Source organism: Danio aesculapii, chromosome 24 (genome assembly GCF_903798145.1).
Source record: "Danio aesculapii chromosome 24, fDanAes4.1, whole genome shotgun sequence".
In the NCBI taxonomy this organism is placed as follows: Eukaryota; Metazoa; Chordata; class Actinopteri; order Cypriniformes; family Danionidae; genus Danio; species Danio aesculapii.
In genome coordinates, this window is record NC_079458.1 from 21,177,630 (window position 1) to 21,199,037 (window position 21,408).

The 21,408-nt window shown below is 37.2% G+C and overlaps 1 protein-coding gene across 1 annotated transcript in view; it reads left to right on the forward strand.

Moving 5' to 3' along the window:
• Positions 1-561: 561 nt before the first annotated feature.
• Positions 562-21,408, forward strand: part of vipr1b (vasoactive intestinal peptide receptor 1b) — an 83,734-nt gene continuing 62,887 nt past the window's right edge. Inside the window, exon 1 of the mRNA XM_056450344.1 lies at positions 562-911. Within this exon, the coding sequence (XP_056306319.1) occupies positions 855-911 (57 nt within the window). The 5' untranslated portion in view covers positions 562-854. The remainder of the gene's footprint in view (positions 912-21,408) is intronic.

A 21,408-nucleotide genomic window follows, 5' to 3' on the forward strand; every position in this document is an offset into this window, starting at 1 on the left:
AGCGACCTTCTTGCTGTGACGCGACAGCACTACCTACCGCTCCACTGCAACAACAACAACAAAGATCATTTGTGTTTACCTACTAAGGAAGTCAACGCGGTTAAAGGGTTTCTTCAAATCATCTTCTTTTGTGTTCAACAGAAGAAACTCATAAAGGTTTGAGGGTAAAGCTCTGAGTAAATAATGAGAACTATGCCTTTAACTGCACTCGAAGTAAAACAAATACCAATTTCTTTGATTAATCTTGTGCTCCTATTAATGTACTATTATTATTAAAAAATAAGCAAGTTTTGAGTTTTAAAATTATCACTGTTGTTTTAATACATGCACAAGAGGTCATCCAGTCTCTAATGACGCCGGTTAAATTGTTAAGCACACCAGAAAGCAATTATAACGAGATATATAAAAAAAACTCCCACCTGAGTAATTTTCTACGGCCAGGTGTTCACAAAGAGCACAGACCTTGAAATTTAACCCACTGCTTTCGCACTAACGCAACAAAGGCATTCGTAAGCCGATGACGAACACTAGTGATGCAGTCTTCAGTGTATTGTCCGTATCTCGCAAGTAGTGAGGCTGTGAAGCACTTCTCGCTCTCTGCCTGTGATTCGCTCATTGGTCGCTGAACTGTCAGCAGCTCGAGCCGCGATATGAGCCACTCACCCGAAGGACAGTTCACTCACGGCTCTGGTGATGCCCACACATCTAAACTTGCGATGTTTTACTCGTCTGCCAGCGACGCGTCCGATAACATTTGACTGAGGTTACTTTTACGCGCTTGTAAAGCAGGAGAAACTTTATGGACTTTTAAGTTTTTACACGTTAAATGAAAATTGAACAAAGAAAACGCAACTATGGACGTCTCAAAAGTGGTTTTATTGATATCAGCGCTCGGCTCCGTGTTTTCTCCGGTAAGTGTTTGTTTTGGTATTTTAAATAGCTCTGTGTTCGATTGCAGTCGATGAGGTAATGTGGATGTTTGCATGCATTTAATCCATTTGGTGTGAATGACACGTAATTTGTGTAGAGATATAACATTATGTACCTCGTATATTCAGTAAAACCAGCAAATCTTATTAGAAAGCCACTGAGAAGTTGGATGCTGATTCAACAGACCGAAAGCAGGAGTGCGCGCGCATGGCACTATGCAGCGAAGAAGCGTGTTTTACTTTATAAAGGCATAATAATGTGGGTTTAGCAAGTCATTAATGATGTCTCGAACACCTGATACACAGGCTTAGGGTTTTTTTTAAATGCAACGTATACATGTTGCAACACTTTTTTTAACCTCGCAGAAGCGTGCGCCTCACCAGAGAGCAAGGAATTGCCATTTAATCTATCTATCGTTATAACAAAGTGTTTAGTAATTGTATTTTTAGTTCATTGAATTGAATTGAAATTGAAATGACTATTAAATTGGTAGTAAAACAGGTTGGCTAATTGTAAACAACTGATTGTGTATAATTGGTATAACATTAGAATAGAATAACTCACACTGCAAAGTTGCAAATTTATGTATTGTAGATTGTCTTTTCTATATAAAAAAAACCAAAATCTTCCTGTATAATTTCTGTACACTCCTGGTTCTGTAATGATACACATGGCAGTTGCAACCGGAGTATTAGCTCGGCAGAAATCATACACTTCAGCATTCACAAAAGCCTCTTATCTGCACTTTTAACACTCTTCACCCTCTTGAATCACTGATAAAGGCATCAGTGGTCTACCACTCTCACCATCGTTGGATGCCAGCAGCTGAATGAAAAGACATTTTTGGCACTGACATAAGCTAAAAGCATCCTTTACAAGACATTCCTGCTGCTATTTATTTCAGCAGAAATGGGAGCTGATGTCAGCTTGCATGTTGGAGGACGTTTCACAGTGGAGAAAAGCAGCACACTTGATGAAGAGCAGCTGGTTGCAGTGCCTATGTGTTTATTGTTAAATGCATTTGTTTCAGTTGAAGCACATTATCAGTGTGAAAACGAGCCAGTGGTGAAGGCTATATAAAGGCCAGGGTGGTACTGGCCCACTCTGATTGGCCCAGATGGTCCAGAGGGAATCCTACATCAAAACATTTAAAGAATAAGCAGAGGTAATAAAATCCTGGTGGATGAGGGTAGTTCTTCAAGTTGCAGTAAATGGAAGTGCTGTCAATCTGAGCGATTTATCCAATCCAAAACAATCCCTTCCACCAGTGAACAAATTATACATTGAATATTGGGTGAATGCATACTCCACATGCATTACATTTTGAACCAATTCAATGACATCTCATTAATCTATTAAAATACACACTTTGAGTCAAATTTTATTTTAGGCTTTGTGTAGAACACCCTCTTTAAATCTTTCTCATCTATTTTTACCTATTGTATGTTGTTTTTTGAACACATATGGTGTCAATCTGTAGACTAGATTTATTTATTTACCACTGACTGAATATTTTCCCGCATCCCTGCTAGGTACAGTAATGGATCAACAATGGTATGAATTATTATGTGGCGCTCAAATTCATATTTATATTATTCATTCGTTCATTTTCTTTTTGGCTTAGTCCCTTTGTTAATCTGGTGTCGCCACAGCGGAATGAACTGCCAACTTATCCAGCACATGTTTTACGCAGTGGATGCTCTCCCAGCTGCAACCCATCACTGGGAAACACCCAGTCTTTGGACTTGTGGGGCCAACTGACCCAGCCGAGGCTTGAACCAGTGACCTTTTGGCTGTGAGGTGACAGCGCTACTCACTGCACCACCGAGCTGCCATATTTATATTAACTTTTTCTTTTTTCATTATTTACAGCTTTTTTTTATTATGTAAAATAATTTTTTTATACGGATCAGTGATGAAAAGCCATTTTCATCCTTTTAAGGGCAGACTGCCTCCCTCAAACCTTTTGATGTCCTTTAAGGGGGATCAGGCAATAATTAGGGGGTCAAACCCCCTTATAAATTGCACTCTGCTACAAACTATACAAACCCACTATACCTGAGATCCCGTTTCTATTAGTTGAACTTCCAGAACGTCTGAAATTAAATTGAAAAACACTACATCATCATCGTGATGCGAACTGATCTGGGATTTTATTCATTTAATGTTTAATTTTTTAGGGACAAATACAATAAACATTGCTTCAACTGAAATGATAGCCATAATTTATCTATAGGAAGGATTTTATGAATTACTAAAACAAAAACTACAAGGTTTAGACAATTTTATAAAACATGATGACAAGTTTCTTTATTTATGAATCAAGAATTGTCAATCAAGATTTATTGGCTTTTTAAAAATGATAAAAAATTGTATTATATTTTAAGTACACCGCATCTGAGAGAACACCTTAACTGAGAGAACGGTCAGAGCAAATGATGCTTTGCAATATATAACTTTACAGTTTCCAATAAAAGCTGCTGTGGTAGATCTACTGCTTCCCAGCAATCTCTTTTTAAAAAGCAGAAAGGCATAGGGGCAAGTCCATTTTGAACATTTAAGCACACGCTTTACTACAAAATGGCTAAAGCTCAAAATCTTGTATTTACTATAGTATCTGCAATGATGATATCTTATTTGCTTTTCAAAGATACATTTCAAAGCTATTTTTTAGAGATATTCAGCAGCTGAGAGGCAAATTAATTTTGTATTCACTCTATGAACTAAAAGGATATTCTCTTTTATGGTATCAGTTCCAAACTTGGAATCGATTATTGATTCTTAACATTTCAGCATCAATTATATTTAAACATTTTGTAAGACTGTTTTAGATTATGGATAGACAGCTGACATAAATTCAGCTTCCTGTTCTTATCAACTGTTTTGCAAATAATATCATTTACCAATTCAAATATACTTGTTGCGCTGTCTTTGTGTATGGTGGCTGCCGCCACCTTCTTTACTAATTTACTTTAATCTAAGGTCAACAAGCTTTAGACAGAGCTTGTTTTCAAACTGATATAATCTTGACACTCAGTTCCATGCAGGATAAATGAATGTGCACTTCACTCCACTCACTGAATTCTAATGAGGGAAACTTTTTAAGACAAGAAATTAATCATTAAGGATACACGTGAAATGGTTTTCAACTATAGATAAGCATGTGTTCGATATTAAGAAGTAAGCAAGTAAATTAGCTGCATTTCTAGTTTGTAATTACAGATAAACACTTTAATTACATTAGCTGACACCTTATAATTTTTTTACATTTGCCACACAGCCTGAAGCTGCTTGCTTGTTTTATTTATGCAGGATAGTCTGTGAGGTGAAGTGTGAGATAAACAAATTCCCACCTTACTCAAAGAATGACCCTGTTTACAGAATATATTATGTACAGTTGGGGCTAAAATATTATTTTCAAAGACTTCATATTTAAAAGAACTCCTTATAACATAATTAGATTTAAGTACAACCATTTATTATTACGTTCAAATGAATTTGCTCAGCTTTGTCAAGAAAAACAGATTTCTGGGAGCAAATGAGGAGCCTCACAGCTGGAGTTGTGAATACATCATGATAATGAGGTTTTGTTGTGGCACTCAACAGTCCTGATCCAAAACTGTGCCTTCAGTGCAAGACTTCTTGTTTATTGCAAAAAAGGGAACACTGTTATTCCTTTGTGTTTTCTGCATTACATCTTGGAGCTGTTTTGATGTAATCAAACAAACTAGATTTATATTTTGATAAAAGTGTCTTCTTTAGTATTTACTTCGCCCAAAAGTTGAGTTGCTTTTTTTTGCACTTGAATCCAGTCATTTCTTCACACTTGGAAACAAATGCTTAAGGCAGCCGACTGTGTGCATGGGAAAAGTTTTCCAGACAGATTATAAGAGCTGCACGCACTCTCTGAAGAGCTAGTGTTTAAACTCGAGAGAAAGTAGCTTCTTATTTTTCTTTTTTCTTCTGACTGTAGAATCAGTGCACTCCCATTCTCAAGAACACTCCTACTAACCCATAATGCACCTGTCTGGTATCTCAGTCCACCGTTCTTCCTCATGGAGAATAGATAGGAGACAGCTATTGCTTAAGCACCATGACAACGTCCTTCATCTGTGTTCTACATAAATGATGGTATTTATAGCATGGTTCAGGAGTGAAATACAAAAACTCAGTGGTTTTCACCTGCTGTCTTTCACTGGTTGTCCTGTGACTCTGTCTGTTTATCTGTCTAAGTATTCATGCCTTCATTCATCCCTTCATTCGTTAGTCTATCCATCCATCTGGTCATTCATCCATTCATCCATCCACTTGTCCAACTGTCTGTTCACTCATCTATCCATTTTTCTTTCCATTCATCTGTCCAGTTGGTTAATTCATCCATCCATTAGTTGGTTAGTTCGTCAATTCATCTATTCGTTAATTGGTTCATTTTTCCATCAATCCATCCATCTGTTAGTTGGTTTATTTATTAATTCGTCCATTTGTTAGTTGCTTCATTCCTTCATCAATCTGTCCATCCATCCATTTATTTATCCATCCATCCATCTGTTCATTCATCCATTCATCATTCCACTTGTCTGTTGGTTCACTCATCTGTCGATCCATTCTTCTATCCTTCCATCCATTAGTTGGTTCATTCGTCCATTCGTTAGTTGTTTTCTTCATCCATCAATTCGTCCATCCATTAGTTAGTTTATTCGTCTATCAATCCATCCACCTGTCCCTTCACTCACTTGTCCATCCATCCATTCTTTTTTTCCATCTATATGTTGTTCTATTCATCTTTCAGTCCATCTGTTTGCTTGTCCATCTATGCACTCATTTGTTTTTTCATTCCTCTGTATGCCCGTCAGTCCATTCATTTGTTAGTTTTTGTCATCCATCCACCTGCCCATTGATTAATTGGTTAATTTGTCCATCAATCCATCCATTTGTCCATTCACTTACTCATCCATCCATCCATCCATCCATCCATCCATCCATCCATACACTTGTTTTGTTTTTTATCCAACCATATTTCCTTTCATCAACCATCCACCATTTCTTTTTTCGAATGCACATCATACCATGTATTCATTAGTTTTTCTGTCAGTCCATCTGTCCATCCACTTGTTGGTTCATTTGTCCGTCCATCCATCTGTTCATTCATCCATTCATCATTCCACTTGTCTGTCTGTTCCAGACTGTCCATCCATCCTTCCATTCATCCATTAGTTAGTCTATTCATCCATTCATTAGTTGGTTCATTCGTCAATCTATCTATTCATTAGTTGATTCATTCATTAGTATATCCATACATTAGCTTATTTATTCATCCATCAATTCAACCATACTTTCCCAGTACTGGATTGCAGCTGGAAAGACATCCGCTGTGTAAAACATATGCTGGATAAGTTGGCGGTTCATTCCGCTGTTGCGACCCCTGATGAATAAATTTGTTATTTTTTGTTATCTATCCACCTGCCCGTCCATCAGTTGGTTAATTTGTCCATCAATTCATCCATCCATCCCTTAGTTGGTTCATTTGTCCATCAATCCATTCATTTGTCCATTCACTCACTAATCCATTTATTTGTTTTTTATCCATCTGTATGTCCCTCCATCATCTAGCCATCCACCCATTAATTTTTTCATTCATCCGTATGGATGACATATCTTGTATTGATTAGATTTCCCGTCCATTCAACTGTCCATTCATTAGTTGGTTCATTCATCCATCAATCCGTCCATCCATTAGTTGGTCCATTTGTCCATCAATTTGTCTATTCACTCATTCCTCCATCCAACCATTTGTTTTTTCATTCATCCGTATGTCCTTCCATCATCCATCTATCCATCCATCAGTTTGTTTGCACATCCATCCATCCATCCATCAACACATTTACCCATTTGTTTTTTCATTTATCCATATGCCTGTCAAACCATCCATCCAACCTTTTATTTTATATTTTATTCAACCCTATGCCTGCCAAACCATCCATTTGTTAGTTTATTCATCCATCCTTTCATCCATCCATCCTTTAGTTGGTTCATTCATACATAAATCCTTCCATCCAGTAATTATTTCATTTGTTTTTTCATTTATCTTTATGTTCTTCCATCATCCATCTATCATCCATCAGTTTATTTGTCCATCTATCCATCCATCCATCCATCCATCCATCCATCTACCTATTTGTTTTTTTTTACATTTTTCCGTATTCCTATCCATCCGTCCGTTGGTTCATTTGTACATCAATTCAATCATCCACTAATTGGTTCATTTGTCCATCAATCCATTCATCCATTAATTAGTTCCTTCGTCCATCAATCTATCAATTTATCCATTCTCTCATTCGTCCGTTCATTCATTCGTTCATCCATTCTTGTGTGCTGGTCAGTCTTGTCTCTGTGCATTGTTGACGTTTCTCCAGTGTCTATAAAGGTTGTGTTAGTGTGAAGTCATTTAAACAGCTGCTAGAAACTCCCCCCTAGAGTAATGTCATGCTTCAGCCATACACACAAGTTTTATAATAACAAAACCTGACATGTTGTTATTATGTAGTGGTCGAGGGTCCTAAGTGTTATGGAGCAACAGAAAAATCCCCAAAACCTTCTCTTATCTAAATTCTTGCAGTGACACAGAGCAGATGTGCATGCCGGAAGTTTATGGCTGTCTCTGGGGTGGTCATTTATGACTGTTTTATGCATAGTCTGTTGAGTGATGAACTTGGGGTTTTTACTTACATCTGTGTGAGTGCAACAGATGAATTTCCTGTTTATTCAGGTTTTATACACTCTTGCTCTTCTCTCCTTCGCTCATAAATAGTACAGTTCTGACCTTCTTTGCAGCAGCAATATGTTAGCGGTTAGCAGACCACATAACAAGTCCTCAATCACTTTGAATATCTGCAAAGTATCCTGCATGTTAAACGCTAGCAGAACTTGTGTAAGGTCAACATCTAACTGAGGGAACTCAGCATGCAGAGAGTGTCCGGAATTAGGAAATGGCAGTGTTAGAGGTCAGATTTGGATTTTTTTAAAGTGATTGCACTGTGAGCACTTATGGCATGTGCTGATGTGTATTTCATTCACTGATGGAGGCATTACTAATGTTTCCATTGTACACTTTTCAGTGGCATTTAGATTTTTGGCTTCCTTTGTGAGTTACTTTATAGTGATGTGAAATCGCTGTGGTCAAACTATAAATAAAAATAAATCAAATGTTGTTTTAGATTACTGAAGGAAAGATCAAATTGAAACAACTGTTATGTGTAACACCAATTGAATGACACAAGGAGAAAGTCTGAACTACTGATATGTATTTTATACTTTATATAAAAGGCTTTTTTAGTGATGGCAGCTTAAGACGCCCCTCATATGGAGAAAGTCACATGCATTGATCAGGTGTGATTTTTTTTTTTTTTTCACAGACTTCAATAGAGTGTAAAAATCTTGATGGTTCTGTCTGTCTCGTCTATCAAATCTGATTTTTAATTTGTATTTTCTATTGGATTTAAGTCTGGGCCATTCCACAGCTTGATTTTCCTTCACTGAAATCATTTTGAGAGTTTGCTTGGTTGTGTTTTGGGTCATTGTTTTGCTGAAATGGCCACCCTGACTTCATCTTCATCATCCAGCTAATGTAGATGTTGGACTGAAGCAGCTAATATTCATTTACACTGAGGAAGGGCAGAGAGTTGCTGAATAACTACTGAGAGATTTCAGCTGCTGTCTGGGCTTTCACTGCCTTTCTACACCTCCCTTTCTTTATCTGTTCAATACTTTTTTCGTGTGTCATTTCATTTTACTACACAACTTAAATTGTAAACTAATTAAGATTATTTTCTTTATATATATATATGAACTTCTTTATTGGTTGTTACCAACATCTGGTGAAAATTTCAAGTCAACAGCACCTTTAGAAATATGTTTTCTGAGAAAAATGGTGACGTGCTCAATACTTACTTCCCCCACTGTATATACACATATTATTTTGATTAAAATACAATAACTATAAAAAATAACTGCTTACTATTTTAACATCTTAATTTAATTTATGTCAGTGATTTAAAGTTGAAGCCACATGGTCCTTCTGAAGTAATTTTAATGTGCTGATCTGGTGATCAAGAAACATTATTATTATTATTATTATTATTATTATTATTATTATTATTATTATTATTATTATTATCATTATCATCATTATTATTATTATTATTATTATTATTATTATTATTATTATTATTGAAAACAGGTGTGCTGCTTCATTTTTTTTTATGGAAAACATTATACATCACCATAAGTAATATTTTATAATAATATATTAGTATGACAAAAGTAAGATGTGAAGTATGTAAACTGATGTCCACTATTCATTTTTAGAAGGATCAGTAACATTTGCATATGTATATTGAATAATCAGGAACTTAATCAAAAATTGCACTGATTCATGATGTCAGTATAAAAAACATGTCAGTGTGGGCAGAAGTTTTTAACCTTGAAGATGAAATCGAAAGGATGAATGAATACTGGATAAATAAGGAATAAAAAATGAATGTTACTTTAGTTCCTCTACAGCTTTTAAAACTCTAACAGTTACCTTAGTCGTCTGGACAATTGAAAAATCTTTCCTGTAAATGTTGAAAAATGAACAATAAGATCTAATACAAAACACTTTTCAAACATGTTGCATTTACAGATACACTCAGTAGTTTTTGTTTTTACAGTTTTTACTTTCTGTTTATCAAAAAAGTGAAAATAAAGTGTATCACAATGTTTTTCAGAACAAATATATATATAAATAATTATAAAGCACATTTTAAACAGATAATTGTATGCCGCCACAGGTGACGAAATCAGTGTCCTTCAAAATGATGGAAATACTAGAAAAGAGACTGTCCTTTTTCTTTGAAGACAGTGAAATTACATGACTTGCCAGCTGTCCAACTGCACTTTAGCTTGTAAGGTAATGAAACAAAAGTGGATGTCCTGATGTCACTTGATACTTCTGTTCTCTTTAACTGCATTCATGGAAATAAAAAAGAAACAGTTCACTGGTTGCACATTACTGCGGCCAAAGACTGTTAAAGTATTCCCAAATGATTTTGTAGTAATGCAGTATACCCTGGCCCTGTATGTCATAAACGCAGTGATGAACTCTGTTGTAAATGAATGCATAAAACAGTTTTTAAATACCACTGACCACCCATATCTGTCATAATACCTGTTTCTTCTGGAGCTCACCGGAGGTGAAACATCAATCTAGCAATCCTGTTTTAAGACAAAAGTTGTCAGTGTCAACCTTCCTCCAAGATTGGGACCTAAATCATGTTAGATGAAAACACCCAGGATCAACACCTTTTTATATTCCACATTAAGTTAATTTACATTACACTAGCTTTGCTAGTGGCGATTAATTTAGCTAATGTTAACCCAAGCTCGCTAACATTAATGCTATCTAATTTACCTAAGGCAAAGTTACTATAATGATTGTGTTATTATAATGATTGTGTTTAAATAACTTCAGGTGACATTAGCATCATTTTTTTTTTTCTTAGAATAAATGTACACAGCCATTTTTATCTTCTGGACATTAAGTTGTCTTTTTTGGATTTAGAAAAATGGAATAAAGTAAATTTCATTGCTTACCCTATCAGGATACCAGGAATTGGTGTTCCAAGAACTAAGAAATCCTAAGAACATGCAATGCGACAACATTCGAGCATCAAATCGTTCAAAGTCCAGAAAAAACATCACAAAAAAGACCATATATGGTTAAAATCGTGCTTTTTTGGTTTTGTGTGCACACAAAAGTATTTTTGAAGCTGGATAGTGTTAGAAATTGAATCACTGAAAACATATGGTCTGTTTTGAGGACGTTTTTGGTTCCTTTTTTGGACTTTAAATTAGATGAGTATCTTTCTGTCTATGGAGGACAAGGGAGTTCTCAGATTTTACCTTTAATCTGTATTCAGAAGATTACTGAAGGTCTCAGGGGTTTTGAATGACATGAGGGTGGGAAATTAATAACATCATTGTCATGTTTGGGTGAACTAAATCTTTTATTAAACATTTAACATTGAATAAAGCCCATAATCAGTACCTGAGGGTTCACTGTCATAGTAGGCAGAGTTTATGCTGTTTTTCCAGCCATGATGTTGCAGAAATTGAAACTGCATGTCTCCATTGCAAATGGTTAGGACAAAAAATCCTCCTTTTAAATTGAAAAAGATACCTTTATCGCATTTTGCAGCACCACATCACATTAGTGACACATAATTTGACCATTTTTGTAGCATAAACATCATCAAACAAAATCTTTATGATGCTGAAGCATAAAGATATTTGAGTTACAGTCCTTGTGCAACTGATCAACTGATCCTCAGCTGCCATTGGCTCATATGTGTTTGAGTGGGGGGTGGGGGACTTAACAATCAAATACACTTATCACATGTAAGTTGTAAAAGTTCCTACACTGCATTACCCTACACTGGATGGTTTTAGGGAACATCTGCTTGCCAATGTGCTGCTTGTTACTTCCTCACTATGCGCAGAATGTGCAGAGCTGCTGTCTGCATTTACACACTGTTATCTGGCTCAGCACCGAGCCGTGCAGGTTCATCCCAGAGGTCAGCAGATGTTCTGATAAGTCATCTGAGGCACAGGACTTCATTATTCAGCTCAGCTGTGTGCGTATCAGCGCTGCATGCTGTGTTTAGTGGTATTAGTTGCGGATTTGAGTCGGATCAAAGCATGCACAGACCTGCTGTCGTATTATTTGATGCCGACAGACTAAACAGTTAATATGTTAGGGATAACGAGAATTTAGCTGGCTATTCTTGAAAAATAAACTGATTGGGACTTTGAAGGAGTTTATTTTGGAACGTGTGATATCTTGCTTATTTACATCCTTTCTCAAATGTATATGACAAAATTTGCTATAAAATTAGAATTTTAATTGAATTAATTTATTACGGGTTAAGAATGGTTCTCGATTTGTATCCATCAAAAATATGTGGAAGCATTTCATTCAAAGATTTTTTTTTTTAAAGTGGGAAAAGGTTCTATAGATTATTCAGTTATTCTTCACAACAACATAAAGATGACATTTTTAAGAATGCTTCATGTGTTTTGTGAAACTCAAAATGATTCTTCAATTGCATTGCTGCAAAAATCCAGGTTTTGGTATAATGATTATCTGTTGTAATATATATTAAAGTGCAGAATTACACATTTAACCAATTAGAATAAATGAGTCCAGAATGATGGACAATAAACCTTATTAATTGTTTAATCTAACATAACTGGATAAAATATTGGTAACATTTTACAATAGGATTTGTATTCATTAATGTAAGTTAATGCATATACTAAGATGAACAAACAATGAGCAATTCATTTACTAGAGTATTTGTTCATGTTAGTTAACATTAGTTGTTCAGTGTTAGTTCATGTTAACTCATGGTGCATTAAATTATGTTAACACGCATGGAATTGGAGTTTAATAAGCCATTAAATGTTAAACTACAGTGTTTCCTCTAGGATTTTTTTCCAGCTGTGGCGGCAGGCCTTTTACACAGATCTACCAACTACCTATGGCGTAATTTCAATGACAAATGTCGTCAGCACAGTATTACTCTTTGCTTGCATGCCGATATCCTCTGTTTATGCACAAAACTGCTTGCACGCACCCTCAAATATACACTGTTCAAGAGCAGATTTTCTGCACTCTCAAATAAACGTAGCTGAAGAGCGATTTAGTGCGTTCATGTAACAAGAATGTCTCCAACATTTATTAGATTTGCTAGGAATAGTTATGAATGTCTCCAATAGACCTACAGAATTGCATTCATCAGAATCAGAATCAGAATCAGAATCGGTTTTATTGCCAAGTGTGCTTCACACACACAAGGAATTTGTTTTGGCTACAGAAGCTTCCAGTGTACATAAAGTGACATGTGACAACACAAAATAATCTGAAAAAATAAAATAATAATAATAAGAAATTATGAACATTAAACAGATGCGGTTAGTGAAGAAACCTGGATGTTGAGTTGTATGTACAGATTGTTATAAATATACAGGTTATAAGGTGCTGTGTACAAGTGCGAATGTAGAAAGTATTGCATTGTATATTGATATAAGGTGCTGTGTACAAGTGCGTATGAGAAAGTATTGCACATATTTATTGCACAGTAGGGGAATATTTAACTGTTCATGAGGTAGACAGCCTGAGGAAAGAAACTTTTCCTGTGTCTGGCTGTTTTTGTGCTTGGTGCTCTGAAGCGCCGACCAGACGGTAACAGTTCGAACAGGTAGTGTGCTGGGTGTGAGGCGTCCAGAGTGATTTTGCGAGCCCTTTTACTCACTCTGGAAGAGTACAGTTCTTGAAGTGTAGGAAGGGTAGTGCCAGTGATTCGTTCAGCAGTCCGGACTATTCGCTGTAGTCTACGGAGGTCAGTTTTGGCAGCTGAGCCGAACCAGACGGTGATTGAAGTGCAGAGGATGGATTGGATGACAGCTGAGTAGAACTGTACGAGCAGCTCCTGTGGCAGGTTGAACTTCCTCAGCTGACGAAGGAAGTACAGTCTCTGCTGGGCTTTCTTCACAATAGAGTCTATATGAGTGTCCCACTTCAGATCCTGAGAGATGGTGGTGCCCAGGAACCTGAATGACTCTACTGCAGCCACAGTGCTGTTCATGATGGTGAGTGGGGGGAGTGCAGGGGGGTTTCTCCTGAAGTCCACTATCATCTCCACTGTTTTGAGCGTGTTCAGTTCCAGGTTGTTGTATCTGCACCATAACGCCAGCCGCTCCACCTCCTGTCTGTATGCAGACTCGTCACCGTTCTGGATGAGGCCGATAACAGTAGTGTCGTCTGCAAACTTAATGAGTTTGATGGAGGGGTCTTTTGCAGTGCAGTCGTTGGTGTACAAGGAGAAGAGCAGTGGAGAAAGAACACATCCCTGGGGGGCACCAGTGCTGATGGTGCGGCTGTCGGATGTGATTTTGCCCATTCTGACTAGCTGCTGTCTATCTGTCAGAAAGCTGGTGATCCATTGACAGACAGAGCTAGGAACAGAGAGCTGGGCCAGTTTGTACTCAAGCAGTGATGGGACGATGGTGTTAAAGGCAGAACTGAAGTCCACAAACAGAATCCTTGCATAGTTCCCTGGTTTGTCCAGATGTTGTAGGGTATAATGCAGTCCCATGTTGACTGCATCATCCACAGACCGGTTTGCTCTATAGGCGAACTGCAGGGGGTCCAGCAGGGGTCCAGTGATGTCCTTCAGATATGCTAGCACCAGTCTTTCGAATGACTTCATGGCCACAGATGTTAAGGCCACAGGTCTGTAGTCATTGAGATGCATCCTGAAGTAAAGTGAAACGGCCATAAACTCCAGCAAGATAAAGTCATTGTAAGCAGAGCCATAGACCTTTATCTATAAAGTATAATTATGGAAACTGTGTTCATCTTAATTGAAAGCTACATCGTGTTTGTTGACCTCACGCATCACGCACCTGTCAGTCAATCAGTCAGTCAGCATGTCACATTAAAGGGTTAAACATATAAAGCACAGCACTACTACGATTACAGAAAAGTTTGCGCTTGAATAATTCACTCACCTTTTAATACGTTTGGTGTGAAAACCAACAACGACTGAATGTTTTGAATGAGAAGCTGTAATGTAGCCGTGGCGGGATGAATTTTAGTGTGGCGCCCTGCCATGGAAGAATGTATGTAGCGGAAACTATGAACTATGATGAATAAATGCTTTTTAAATATTGTTTACACTTAGTTCATGTTAGTAAATACATTACCAAATGCTTACTGTAAAGTGTAACCAAATATTTACTAAATGTTTTATTTTATTAATCAAAAACCATGTTCAATAAATTTAAAGTCATGAAATGTTTCAGTTTAACAGCTATTTAGGATTTTAACTAAATGGGTAAATAAAATAAAGAACAATTAATGAAATTGCCCTCTTCTTCAATATGTGGTTGAATCTGCTAATTTTCTTTCTTTAGAAAATAAGGAAAAACTGACTCGTGTCAGATGTCCAAAGATTTCATTTTATTTACTGTAGCCCTGAGGCATTTATTATTTATTCACAAATTCTTTCATTAATTTATTTGTAACTGTAAAAATGTAATAGCATCAATGTATAAGCATTATTTAAGATTATCTTGTTGGCTTTTGAACAAGAGTTTGTTTTAAAAGTTATATTTAATTAATATAATAATATGATACAACATTGTAACCCTGTTTTTTTCTGGTGATCTTCTCATTTATTGTGTAAATAATAATCTCTGTATACAAAAGCTGATGTTTTTCATTGCCAAGGTCTTGGCTTGAGTCATCATATGGCTATTGTTTTGCAGACAAGCCCTCACCCTCCTGTCTCTTTCTCTCAAATGCCACTGAAAAGGCTGACATTAAATAAATGGATCAATACCACCCATAAAGAATTGTTGTGAAGAATATACTCTTTTACTAAAGCCAAAAGAGGTATTGACTGCTGAGACACCTTCACAGACCTTTCAATGACTGACTCCTTTGGTGTTACTGGATGTCTGGCTTTTCTGCTTGAAAAGCATTTTAAACATACTCAAAGTGGTTTTCTGGTCTCCAAGGATGGTCTTGTTGGATGTTTAAGATGATTTTGGAGTTCTGAAACCTATTTGGCATCCAACTAAACTACACTCTAAAAAAGTTGGATCGTTTCAATGCAAATGTGGGTCAAATATGGACATACCCAATTGGATTCTCCCAGTGTTAGGAATTGCTCTGTTTCTTCTTCTCCTTCTACTGTTTTGAGAGCTTAATTCTGTTTAAAATCTCATGAAACTTGGCACACACACCAATAGTGGTCAAAACGTTAATTTGATGTCAGTTTTATAAAATGGCAGAATAGCTAAACACGATCACCTAGGCACATTTAATGAAATTCCCCTTATACTACATTTCATGTAAGCATACAATGTACAGAAGTCACATAGATTATTTGAGTGCATACACCATATTTTCTAGCAAAATCCTGCAGTACTTTAAAATTGTCTCTGCAAAATATAAGCTGTTTTTGCCATTTTCTCCTCTTAGAGATTTGATAAGATCAACACCAAATTAGGTCAGTTCTTTGTTTTACGAAGGCCTTTTGTTTTACGAAATGACAAAGGTCTTGAGATTTCATTGAGAAATGTATAACCTTTAAATTTTTATTCAGTTTTGCTATTAACCAGGAAGTTATAGCTCAACTGTGCAATGTTCAATCTGCCCCAAAAGTCTATCAAATTAGTTTGGTAGAAGATTTGACCTGAAGACTTCTATTTGTCATTATTCAGTGATAATCATAGCACCACCTGCTGTTGAGAGGAAATGTAATGTTTTACAAATCTGCAATAAACATCACATATTTGAAAAAAAAAAAATCCTGACCTTAAGACATTTTCATATGTCTAGAATATGAATTTATATACATTTCACCACCTTGCAATTGAAGCAAATTTGACTTTGACATATCCATCCTATATTTATGCCAACTGTTCACTGGTATCCTAAGGGCCAAGCTCTACTGACAGCTTGTACCAGCACAAATTGTTTTTGCCCTTTTTTATTTGCTTCAGGAATTAAAAGATGTTTTGGGACAAAAAAAAACTAGAGTGAGTCACATAATACCAGCACAAACTTACCTCAGACAGCATGCAATTTGTTCTCCTTACACATGAAATGTCAAAGAAACAAAGTGTTGTCAAAATGTACATCTTGTACATTCTCACATACATACAGTCAAGTAGGGCTTACTATATGAGGGCTGTCCAGTTCTGAGGTTTTTCAACTTGGCATGTAAAAAGTTTTTTCATTGTCTTGTAGTTATTTATAATAAGCTTGTCTATTCTAAAAGTATGCCTACTTATTGGGTAATAAATAATTGGGAAATAAATAATAATAATACACTTTTTCAATACGTGTACCATAGGTGTTTTTATTAAATGCTAAAATATTATAGGAAATAGGTTAGCTTTGAGATGAATATCAGTAATTTTCTTAGCACGCCTAAACATTTTTCTAGCCCCCTTTATTGTCAGTAGAGAAAAAATATTGCACAGTGCCTGGTAATAGTCGATCAACCCCACCTTAAGGTCTGCTTATTTGCCACTATGCTAATGTGTGCTGTGCTTATTGCATTGATCAATATGTAAATGAGATGTTACATATTTGTTCTTTGATTTGCGTATTGTCTATAAATCATCCACAGAAATTTCCATGACCAGCTGATGTTTTGGATTTGCCTTCATGTGTAAATTTCCGCAGTTTGGTAAAACTGGCCCTAAGTGAACCAGGGCCCATTCAACGCTTCTTGCAGCTTGCATTTAAAATACCATTTTTAACCCAGTTTTGATCCAGTTGGGTTAGTCCATATTTGACCCAAACTGTGGTTGAATCATCTCAGCATTTTTAGAGTGCAGCAAGCACTTGTTTCTGAGACCAGATAGATCATCCTAAACAACAATTGCATTGTTGTTTTTTTAAGCAGGATTCGAGCCTTATCTAGTGAAAGGCGGATTATGCTCTGACATTTTTGGAAATGAGCTGTTTGAGAAAAAAGAGTGTAAAAACACAAGGCTTGGACCAGCTAATGACCAGCTTAGACCTGCTATCATGTTCCAAAACACAGCAATCCAACCTAAGCTGGATTTCCAGCAGGGAATCCACTTACATAGTTGAACTCTTGCAAATAATTTGAGCATAAACACAAATATGTGAAGCTGAGTGTGTCTCTTCGCCAGGAATGCATCAGCGATCACCCTAATGCCTGACCCCGCCGCTTTATTGGGTCGCTTTCACACGCAATGAACCCTGCACCTGATGAACGCGCCAATGTGGAGTAAGCAGGAATGCACGTCCATTATCTGATGGAAATATTTGAGGGAATTTGGCAGATTTATTATGAGACTAATAGAACACTGTTATTGTAATTTAGGCAAATCACTGTAAACAAGCTCTAAATGGCCCTTTGTCCGAAGCTTGAGCTGGAGAAGCTCCACAAAAACTTATCTAATGTAAACCTGCAGTTTATTAGCTTCCAGGAACCAAATGAAGTTACCAGCCTTAGCATAGGGGTTGCAATACTTTAGACCGAGAAGGCAATTATTAACCAGAGGTAATGACATTTTAAGTCTTATTTCAAGTGTTTTTTTGTGTACTCTTCCCTTCCACTCCTACTTTTATGGTGTCTTCGGAGCTACACAAGGTCAGATGATGCAATAAAAAAGTCTGATGGAATCTTCTGCTGGTGGGGATTATAGGTGCACGCATGGCTGATGATGGCAGTGAAGCAGCCTCTCACTGAACTGACCCCATTATCCATGCACCAAAGTATCAGAGACTGACAGCTGAAACTGAGCAAAAATAGCGCCTATATTTTCAACATCATTTTTTTGCTGCTGCTCTTCTCCTAAACATTTATCATGAAGTACAGCTGCATCATTTTAGATGGTATTGGCCATGCCATGGAGCAGAAAAGACTTCATTAAAGGAATTCTCTATAAGATGTATTGAAATGGTGTAGATTTTCACTTAAATTGTTTGTGATATGGTCAATTGAATAAATCTACGTCTTAAATAGATAGTTCACTTAAAAATATAAATATGCTGTTAGTAGGGCTGCACACACTCCCTTTATTAATCCGGGGTCGCCACAGCGGAATGAACTGCCAACTTATCCAGCATGGTTTTACGCAGCGGATGCCCTTCCAGCCGCAACCCATCTCTGGGAAACACCCACACACACTCACTCACACCCATACACTATGTTCAATTTAGCTTACCCAATTCACCTGTACCGCATGTCTTTGGACTGTGGGGGAAACCGGAGCACCCGGAGGAAACCCACGCGAACGCAGGAAGAACATGCAAACTCCACACAGAAACACCAACTGACCCAGCCGAGGCTTGAACCAGCGACCTTCTTGCTGTGAAGCGAACATACTACCCGCTGCGCCACCGTGTCACCATTATTATTATTATTATTATTATTATTATTATTATTATTATTATTATTATTATTATTATTATTATTATTATTAAAAATCACTTAACAAGAATTTGTAATAATTAGAAGAATTTCTGAAGGATTGTTAGATTAAATTCTGGATGAAGACTTCAGCTTTACATTATAGGAATAAATTATACTGTGTATAAATAAATTTACTGTGGCAGTTCATTCTGCTGTGGTGACCCCTGATAAATTAACAGAATAAGCCTAAGGAATGTGCGTAAGTGAGTGAGTGCTTTTACTATTTTTTTATTAAAATAAATGCAGCTTTGGTGAGCAAGAGACTTTATATTAAGATGTTTTCCAACCATTAGTTGGCTATATAGACAGTGCCTGGAAGATTTTTAATTTTGTATGTGACTTTCACCATTTTATCCATGGTCAAAATTGATTTGGCCTAAATTTTTCTTATGCATCTAGAAAATGATAAGCATTCCCATACATATCAGTGGCAGATCTGAGTCTTCCCAATTTCCCACAGACCTCCTCTTGCTTTAGGTCACTGATATCTACTGTGTGCCTATTGTCTCTCACACTGAAATGCACAGACACACCTGTACTCACCACAAGCACACAAATGCAGGGCCACGTGCACATAAACCAAAACAGAACCACAAATTAACACTAACACAATGAACATCAAACACACACACCAACGGACCATAACACTCACACACACATACAGCATTATCAACACTATAGGGATTCACTCGGCCCTGTCCATTATGCCCCTCTTCTCCGGCACCATGTCTTCATTGACCTTCTCAAGCTGTTCGTTGGACTTTCACGTTCTTATTGACCCGCAGGCTGTCTGCCACTGACTGTCAGCATGAATTTGTCATCAGCAGTGGACATCAGTGAGCAATCCGACGATTACTCACGCCTTTTCTTCCTCACAGGCATGATATCATCTCCACAGCGCAACCCCACTCTTTTTTCAGTCTGCTGCTAGCAAACAGGCCCTCATTGGCCTGTTAGATGGTCAATAAGTGGTGTATGACAAATTGAATGTCTGATAAGCTTTTTTTTTAGCACTTCTACTATGCTTTTTTAAGATATTATGTGTAAGCTGAATGTAAAAGGCAAGCCAAGATCATTCTTAATACATTACTTTGGCTACAATCTGCACAATTTGGAATATGTTCTTCCTGTACATTTTGCTGCACTTTTCTTATGAAACATTCACAAAAAGGCGCAGTTTTTTTTTTTAACATACATTTTGTGCAGAACCTGAAATATATTCAACATAGTCCCATGGACGTTTCTGGAGACTGCGAATTATGTAGCCGGGGGTACGTATGACCTCATTTCATTTTATAAACGGACGCTACGGGGGCGGTTTGACGCCGTTCCTTTTCGCGCTTACCAGCTGACCGCTTACCTCCATGTGAAGGGCTTTCCCGCTGCAACCAGTTTGTCCAGTTAGCTTGTCATGTATGTCGGCGGACTTGAGATGCAGAGAGGAGTTGACCACGTCGATGGGGTTCCGGGGAGTCTGGGGAAGAGCGGTTCCAGAAATCAGGTAAGACAAAAACAGAATCCAAAAAAATAAAAGTGAATAACAGTGTGAGAATGGGGTAAAATCCGAAAACGTGGTAAAAATCAGACGAGGGCTTTTCTTTTTCTGAACAGCTTTTGTAAATTGTTGATTGGGTTTAGGGAAGTAAATGGGTGGCGGGTCAATCAATAAAATTGGTTGGGTTTAGTGAAGGAGGAGGGTGGGTCAGTCGATTGGTCGGTCGGCCAATCAGTCATCCTGTCATTCAGTCAGTCAGACAGACAGTCAGTCGACAGCGGTCTCTGGTGGGTTTACGCGAGAACAGCGGGCACGAACGGCACTCGCGAGAGAAATTTGAGTTATGAAAAAGCGCACACAGCGGCCTCTCATGGATTCGCGAAAACAAAAACTGCAAAAATACGTACCTCCCGGGTGGTATTTCGCGGCCTTCAGAAATGTCCATAGGACTACGTTTATAGAATGAGCCTGGGTTGAATATGTTGCTCCTGGTACGTTTAGCTGCACTTTTCATATGAAGCGACCACAAAAGGACTTTGTTGTTTATGTATACATGATTCTGGCTTCATTTCTGTAGAGCTTAAAATACTTTGCTCCTGGTTTTTTTGCTGCACTTGTTTATAAAGCATCCACAAGAGGGTGCTGGGTTTTTTGTATGTACAAATTTCTTGCTACATTTCTGCAGAACCTGAAAAATGTTGCTCCTGGTACATTTCGCTGCACTTTTCATATGAAGCATACACAAGAAGATGTTTATGTATGTGATTCTGGCTACATTTATCAAAACTTGAAATACATGGCTCTTGTTATGTTTTGCTGCACTTTTTAAAAATCATCCACAAGAAGGTGCTGTTTTATTTCATAGGTATGAAATTCTGGCTACGTTTCTGCAGAACTTGAAATACGTTGCTCCTGCTACAG